This window comes from Propithecus coquereli, unplaced genomic scaffold (assembly GCF_000956105.1).
Source record: "Propithecus coquereli isolate 6110/MARCELLA unplaced genomic scaffold, Pcoq_1.0 Scaffold688, whole genome shotgun sequence".
NCBI classification, from domain to species: Eukaryota; Metazoa; Chordata; class Mammalia; order Primates; family Indriidae; genus Propithecus; species Propithecus coquereli.
In genome coordinates, this window is record NW_012152929.1 from 51,480 (window position 1) to 60,202 (window position 8,723).

Below are 8,723 nucleotides of genomic sequence, written 5' to 3' on the forward strand. Positions count from 1 at the left end.
AGAAGTGAATAAAACATAGTCATTCATATGAGTATATTAGAGTAGAATAAACATTTGTCATAACTCTGAATTATTGTACATAAAGTAGTCAATCATATTATAGAAATATTTTGTTTTCTTTGGTAGATAATATTGGGTGAGCACTAAAACTGCTAAATGACAAAAAAATTAAACATTTAAAATGTGTAATAGAAATGAAATCAGTGGTTTGCAAAGTGTTCCATTGTATTTACTTTGAAAATTTTCAGTTGTAAATAACATAATCCCAATTCAAACTGGCTAAAATGATACAGAGATTTATTGGCTGATATAATCAAATTGTCTATACATAGTTCTTACTCTGTGCAGAGCTTGATTATGGTTCTGGATCTTTTTAATCCTAAACTTATTTGTACTTTGGCTTTGTCTTCTTGCTGGGTTTCTTCATGATTTCAAGATAACTTCTGGTAGCACAATAACATGCTACAATACAGTCTTTTGGTGTCACTGTAGAGTTTGTTTCACTTTTCTTTAAAACCTCTAGTAGGAGGTTCAGGGTTACTCAAGTGCAGACTTTCTGCCAAATGATTTCAGTATCAAAGTGCAAAAGTGCCAAACAGACCTAGGAAAATTTCATCTGCTGGAGCCTAAAAAATACAAAGGGGGTGATAAAAAAATAAACAAAAAACTGAAACAAAAACAACCCCTCTTTTTTCACTTTTGTAGGCAGAGAGGAATGATGCTGAAGAGGGAGAGGAATTCTGTAGTCCCTGTTCTCCCATTTCTGCCTCAAATGCTGGTTCCGGAAATGAGGAAGGGTTTCTACACCACAATATTCATGAGGAATTACCTCACTTTCCAGCCAGTTCTGACTCTTGAAGTTGGACCACACTTCTGGTCACTTGCTTGTGTAGCTCCTGCACTCGTGTGGATTTGAGAGCCATGAAATTCAGGAAGTAGCCTTCTCATATCATACTGTGAGCATATTTAGAGTTGTTTTTACCTCTTAGAGGTTCTATTTAGGATTCTGCTTCTGAGGAGCCAGTTGACAGGTAGACATTCAACCCATCTTAGTCTCACCTCCAAAGACATTGGTCTCTCCTTCACCCCTTGGCATAATCTTCTTCGTGTCTTATAACTTGAAATTCATTATCTTAATCACTGGACTTTGTTTTAGTACTGGCTGTCTCCTCCAGATGCTTTTTCCTCATCCCTCTTCATCTTACCTTGCATTTCAGGATGCGGATCAATGGTTTTTGACTGGTCCCTACTAATATGCTGCTCTAGCAGAAGGTAGAAGGTGAGAGGAGAGTCAGGGTAGGTATTGGATTCCTCCAGTCCCTCAGTGCCAGGCTGTAGGTTGGCAGTAACTGTGTTCATCTCCATGAGTTCATAGTTCATGTTAAAATGTTTTACACTATAGCTGCAGTTCTCTCTTTAGTTTCTATTACTTGTACTTTTAGCTTGCCTCTTCAGTTAAGAAAAGAGCCACACTGTTTTTAATCCAAGAGTGAGTATTAACTCATTGTTGTTTTCCATTGACCCTTTACATAACCATTAGTCTTTTTAGTCAACTCTCCTAAATTATTCTATTTGAGTGAACCAACTGTTTCCTGGCAGAATTTTAGTGGATTCATATTGAATGTTAAGAGAAACTCTTCAAGTATTATTTGAAAACATTTGTTTTATTTTCTGCAATTACTTTAGTTCACAAACTTAATTTTCCTTTCAAAGTATTAGCTAAATTATTGACACCTCCAACCAAAACATCCTTGGATAATTTAAGGGAGTCACTAAAGCTGTGTTCCACCTGTCAGATGCTTCCATGACATCAATTATTTATTTTCCTTTTCCATCAGATTCCACTTGCGTGCCACCTGTTCCCAGCATTGCTGCTTCAGACACTTGCAACTCTTACTGCTTGTAAGGAATAAGATTTTTATGCCAACTGCTGATAGACACTTAAAAGCTTTCAGTCTTCTAAGTGGTAAGGAAATTGCTGCTTAGGTTTATTGCTACAAGTGAAAATTAACTCCTTTGTGACACTGTTTTGCTTTTGGTCACTAGGTTTCAAATAAATTCTCATATCCAGTGTTTCCCTGTTTTCTTCATGGAGGTAATTTTGCTTCAGTTCCTCTCTCTCTAACCATAGGAATTTAGATTTACACCATATATGCAGGCAGGGAAACTGATACCATCATCATCACTCTATTCTCCTTTCTTCATTTGACTCCTTCAATCTAACACTTTTTTTCCTTCCACATTCAGAAAAGTAAAAGCTTGTGTAGAGGTGGGTACTTAAACTAGGAATACTTCTGTAAGAGGATTTTCTGCATGGATGCTATTTGAACTCAGCTCATCTTGACCAGTAATTCTCAAAGTGTGTTGTCTCCAGATCAGCAGCATCAGCATCACTTAAGAATTTGTTAGAAGTGCACGTCTGTGATCCTCATCCCATATTTATCGGGAACAAGAAACAACTAGGGACAAGGAACAACTATTAATATTTGTGCTTTAACCATCCCTTCAGGAAGTTCTAATTTGGCCAAAATTTTAGAGTCACTAATCTAGAAAAACTCACCTTGTAAATTAGCAACACAGAGATAAATACTTAAGGTAAAAGCTTTAAGTCAAGGGGTTTTCATTTTTCTTATTATTTTCATTGATTTTCCTCCTTTACTATGAGAATGGGAAAATAGATTTTAACACTAATTTTCTGTCATTGTTTCAACTTTAAACTTTATTAATTTATATTGATTATATTTCCATTACTTCACCTGAGTCAGAGTTAGCAATTTTTTTTTTTTTTTAATGTTGATGGTGACTTTGGGGAGAGGAGTCTAGGGGGCTAGAAATTCTGCATTTGTTTTCCAAATTTGTGCCATGCTCTTATTGATTTCTGAGGCTTTGTCTTTCATTATAATTCAAATTAGACCACATGTTATTTCTGCCTTATTGAAGCAGTTTTATTTTCTCTCCCCTGTCATTTTCTTTATATGTTACCCGTTATTAACAGGAATCTAATTTAGCAAAAGGAAGGGACAATGTTATTAAATGGGTTTGGGATAGCTACATGTGGACAATCATAGAACACATAGTGACTCATATCAGTTTCATGAGTTTATTTCAAAGTTGTTACAACTAATTTATCTACTTAATGTATTTGGTTCTTCCTAAGAAAACCTAACTTAAATTTCTACAATGTCCATCCTAACCCTAAAATATGCTAACAAAACATTTCAGATCAAATTCCATTGTTTTAAAGTTAAATCTATTAATTATTATAATAATAATAACAAAACAATAAAAGAAATGGCAACAATGTCTGTAGTTATCTAGTTTTTCTCTTGATTAATTTTAAAACAAAGCTTTCTAAACAATCAGAATACTGTTAATATAAGGATCAATAAAAGCTTCATATTTAGTAAAAATAAATAAAGTCAATAATTATATATGAATGTATATTTGCCCATATTTAATGTTATCATCTATATTTTTAAAGGGTGATTACTTTTCTAAGTAGATTCACAAATATGCTAGTGGTATAAGGCATAGAAATAGAAATTCTGAATTAAAAAGTCAAGTCAACATTTTGAAAAGGATAACAATTGAGTTTATTGGTGAATTAATACAAGATTGAAGGTATTCAAATATTTGGCTGGATGCGTTAGATCTTCCAAGATTTAGGTATAATGACAAGGTTTCTCTTCATTTTCTTTTGAAAAGTCAAATTTCAAAAGCTTAAGTTTTTAAAAACTTTGAATTTGAATTTCTTTGAAATTGATTAAAGTACTATGAATTGTACATCTATGATGTGTATACATATTCTAGGTTTTTTTTTCCAGTGTGTTTTAAGGCTATCCTGTACCCTAGATTTTAATTTTCTACTTTTAAGAATACTCTAATTTTTGGAAGCTACTTTTACTGCTCTTCAATAATGCCCAGTAGAACTCGCTTTAAGCAGCCAGATAAAAGTCAAGCAAGTGTGAAGAGTATAAATTGTATTTCTTAATGGTGTGAGAAAATATCTATAAAGCTGTTTAAAATGGACCGAAATTATATGCCCAGATATTTGGGTTACTTCTGTCATTTACAAATGAGTAATTTTTAGCAAATTCCTACTTGAAGAGAGCATGATTTCCTAAAAGTCTGCATAAAGACCCTAACTAAAAACTATCAGCTAAGGTCTGTGAATTATAGAAAGAAATGATGACTCTAGCATTTCAAAATACTTCAAAACCATATGTATATAACAGAAATAATACTAAGGGGACTTATAATTTTCCTTTCTTTTTAGACCTTCAAATACTACTCAGTTACACTAAAACCTCCATTATATAATAAAACAAAATATTTAGTTTATAACTGTATGCCTAGGTTATGGTTGAGAATTTCTCAAATATTTATTTTAAACCAATACCACAATTAACCCAAGACATGCAAAAAATTTCCAACCTTGACTTGAAATAGATATATTATATACCATTAAATTCAAGTTAAGCTTAAAAACAAAATATTATTTTATTTTTGTTCATGCAACTTTAAATACCATGCATTTTGTGTAAAAAATAAAATTAGAAAATTATTTTATACCTGCAATAATAATCTTCCTCACAGTTCATACATGTGACATTATTCTTCCAAGAAAATAGATCACGTGATGTTTGAATTCTCTTACAAAGCCTGTCTGTAAATTTTGGTGAACAGATGCATATAACATCCTAGGAAAGATTAAAAATTATTTTACAAATGTTTTGGATATTACAAACATAATAAATGGGTTATTACCTGCAGAGGAGTGAAAAATATTTTTGTAAATGTGGAGTAGAGATTCCCTATGCAGCAATGTGTAAAATTCTATTTTTCAAAATATCTCAACAACCACTCCCATCTAACATACTCTTCCCGCTATGCAAAAACACTCTGTGAGTTGGGAGCTGTATCTCATCCCTCTTGAATGTAGGCTAGATTGTGACTATGGAGAAAGTGATGCTATGTGACCTCCAAGGCTAAGTTTAAAAGGCCATATAGCATCTGTCTAATTATCTTGGGATGCTTGATCTTGGAACTCAGCCACTATACTCTGAGGAAGACCAAGCAACATGGAGAAGTCAAGTTTCAGATTTTGGCTAATAGCCCTAGCTGAGAGCCCATCTGACAGCAAACATTAACTATCAAACTTGTGTACTAGAAAACCCCAAAGATAAACTCCAAGCCCAGACACTTTCTGACTGCAAGTTGATGAGAGACTCAAACAAGAATCTCCTACCTGAGACAAGTCAACTCACAGAACCATAAGAGATAATAATAAAATAACTACTTTAAGCCACCAAGTTTTGGGGGTGATTATTCATAGAAAATTGGAACAAGAAATACACCCATACATCTATGGGTAGTTACAAAGAAAAATGAGATTAAATTTGATAGACTTATAAGTTAATTTCACCTGTAATCTAAATACAGCCTAGTCATCATATTTTTTCTCTTCTTGTCCTCCTTATTTCTTCCTCTCCTTTTTCTTCATTATCATTATCATCACTGTCATCATCATATCATCATCATAATTTTCATCCTAACAATAATATTTGTTAGGTGATTTCAAGGTGAAAACCCCACGAACTTAAAATGAACGATTTTGTTTCTTCCAAATGGAATCCAATCAAATAGTACTCATCTAAGACAAAAGTAAAGATGGAAGAGTTTGACAGCTTGCTCAAAGTCATACATGGGAATGGTGGAAATGATAAAATGCATGATATTCCAAATCATTTATCTATAAAATTGTTCTTTCAAACATAATTACAAACAATACAGGAAAAAGTAAAATAGAGTTAAAGTACTTTTATGAATTAATAGTTAAATAGACATCCATTAAAGATCACTTCTTATATTAAGATACTCATAACTAGTAAAATTAGAGAGTTGGTTTAATTTCTCATTATTCTCAGATTTAAAAACAAAAAATAAAATATCCTTTTAATAATTATTGATAGACTATTGTATTAGTTTTCTATATTAACAAATTTTATTTATATAGCAAATCATTACAAACTTAGTGGCTGAAAGCAGCAAAAACTCATTATCTTATAGTTCCAGAGGTCATAGGAGTTTTAGTGGGCCACAGGTAAGATATCAGCTGTGTTCCTTCTGGAGTCTCTAGGGGAGAATTTTTCCCTGACTTTTCAATCTTGTAGATGCTTCCTTCAGTCCTTAGTTTATAACCATTGCTTCCATCTTCAAAACCAGCATCATAACATCATCAAACCTCTCTATGACTCTGATCCTTCTGCCTCTCCCTTCCATTTTAAAGGACCCTTATAATTACATTGGGCCCACCCAGACAACTTAGGATAGCATCAGCTGATTAGCAGCCTTGATTCCATCTGCAATCTTAATTTTCTCTGATATGTAACATAACATATGCACACATTCCTGGATTAGGGCATAGACATCTTTATTTGGGGTTGGAGTAGCAGGATGAGGGGCTTAGACTGCCTACTACAGCTGAAATTTCCTTGATTGTGAGAAGCATGCCTTATTGCTCTTTGCACTTGTATCTCCCAATATTATGCCTTGTATATTGTAGGTTAATAACGAGTCTTGGGTGTTGAAATAGAAATTCCGGATCGATTACAAAATGATCTTATAGTAGGCCTTCTCTGTATAGTACATGTTCTGTATAATTAAATTAAGCCTTCTCAGAAATGATTTACTAAAGACTTTGTTAATAGAATGGGCATTTTTCCAGGAAAGAAAAATTCCATTTTTAAAGAGTTAGTAATAAAAAGTTGATGGATTTGGAAAAAACAAAATAAAGTTTTAAAGTTCTTTAAAGAGTTGGTGACACATATGAATCTTGATAAAAATGAAAAGATAATGATTTGTGGAAACAGTTAATAATTATTTCCTGGTCTTATGTATTTAAATGTTAAATTAAAAAGTTAAAGTATAACAATGCCAAATAATTAAAAGCTAAAGGAAAAATTTAAAAAGTAATAACTAAAAAGGAAAAACGTACAAAATTATATTGTTTTCAGTAGAGAATATTGGTGGAACAGCAAAAAATGAAATTGAACAATGTTTTTAAAGTTGGGATTTCTATGTAAAAAAAATAAAATAAAGTAGATTTTCTGATTTTTCTGAGTTTGAAAATTATACTATCTTAACAAGAATTTTAATTACTTGTACTTTTCAAATTGTTTGGTACTAATAAAATATATATTAAAGCCATTCATTTGTATGTTAGATTACAACTTACCTTTGGTATATTGTTACAGTCAGTGCCATTTTGACATGGTATTGATGAACACTCATTGATATCAGTTTCACACTTGTGAATGAGGAATCCTTCTGGACATTCACAATTGTAAGTAGAGCTGCTATTTTGGCAAATTCCTCCTTTCCAACAAGACTGAGAAACAGAAGATTTTGTTGACTCCTCACAGAAGGGACCTTAAAAGATCATGAAAGACAAAAAGAAAGAAGAAGAAAGAAGAAAGAAAAAAGGAAAGAAAGAAAGTGAAAAAAACAAAGAGAAAGAAAAGAAAAAAAGAGGAAGAAAGAAAGAAAAGGAAAGAAAAAGGAAAGAAGAAAGAAAGAAAGAAAGCGAGGGAGGAAGGAAGGAAGAAAGGAAGAAAGGACAAAGAAGAAAGAAAGAAAAGAAAAAATAAACAAAGATATGTAGCAAAACTCATTATAGAAAAAGTTCCTAGAGTTCATGGGAATCTTTGTCTTTAACAGGTGTGTTGCAATGCAGTATAAGTTATATAAAACTCACTGCAAATGTACAATTCAATAATTTTTGCAAATATATAGAGCTATTCAAGCATCACCATAATACAGTTTTAGTACAACTCTTTTACCTAAAAAAGAACTCTTTTGTAGTCAATCTTTGTCCCTAACTCCAGCCCCAGGTAACCATTAATCTTTCTGTCTCTGTAGATTTGCCTTTCTGGGGCATTTCATAAGAATTGAATGGTATAAAATGTGGTCTTTTGTTATTGACTTCTTTTGTTTTAGCATATTTTTTTGAGAATTTTTCATGTTGTATCACGTACCAGTGCTTGGTACTTTATATTGCTAAAGAATAATTTACAATACATAATTTCACTTATCAGTTCATCAATTGGTGGACATTTGTTTCCACTTTTTGGCTGTTGTGAATAATGAATTCACACATAAGTATTTGAGTGCATATATATTTTCATGTTCCTTGGACAGATTCCTAGGAGCAGAATAGTTGAGTTTTATGGTAAATTTCTATTTAACATTTTAAAAAACTGCTAAAATATTTTTTAAATTAGCTGTACCATTTTATATTCCCACAAGCGATGCATGAGATTTTCTGTTTCTCCACATTCTAGCCAACACTGGATATTGTATGTCTTCTTTATTATAGCCATTCTTGTAAATGTAAAATGGTATCTCATTATGATTTTAATTTTCATTCCCTAATGACTAGTTATTTTGAGCATCTTCTCTCATATATATTAATCATTTTCATATCTTCTGAAATGAAGATTTCAAATTTTTTAACTATTTTTAAATTGTGTTATCTATTTTCTTAAGATTGCATATGTTCTTTGAGTGGGTCTTTGTATATTTTGGATACATGCCCTTTGTGATATATGTGACTTGAAAATATTTTCTTCTTGTCTTGCCTTTTCCATTATCTCCCTGTGATGACTCTGGATAGCAAAAGTTTTTATTTCATTAAATCCGACTTATTAATTTTTCCTTTTTTT

At 32.0% G+C, this 8,723-nt stretch overlaps 1 protein-coding gene across 1 annotated transcript in view; it reads right to left on the reverse strand.

Annotated features, from left to right (window-relative positions):
* The window catches only part of LOC105823634 (protein eyes shut homolog), a gene marked incomplete at its 3' end in the record, with an annotated part of 141,375 nt that overhangs the window by 14,363 nt on the left and 118,289 nt on the right, over positions 1–8,723 (reverse strand). The window contains exons 3-4 of the mRNA XM_012660882.1: positions 7,238–7,431; positions 4,573–4,700 (exon numbers count right to left, since the gene is read on the reverse strand). Coding sequence (XP_012516336.1) covers positions 4,573–4,700; positions 7,238–7,431 — 322 coding nt within the window. The remainder of the gene's footprint in view (positions 1–4,572; positions 4,701–7,237; positions 7,432–8,723) is intronic.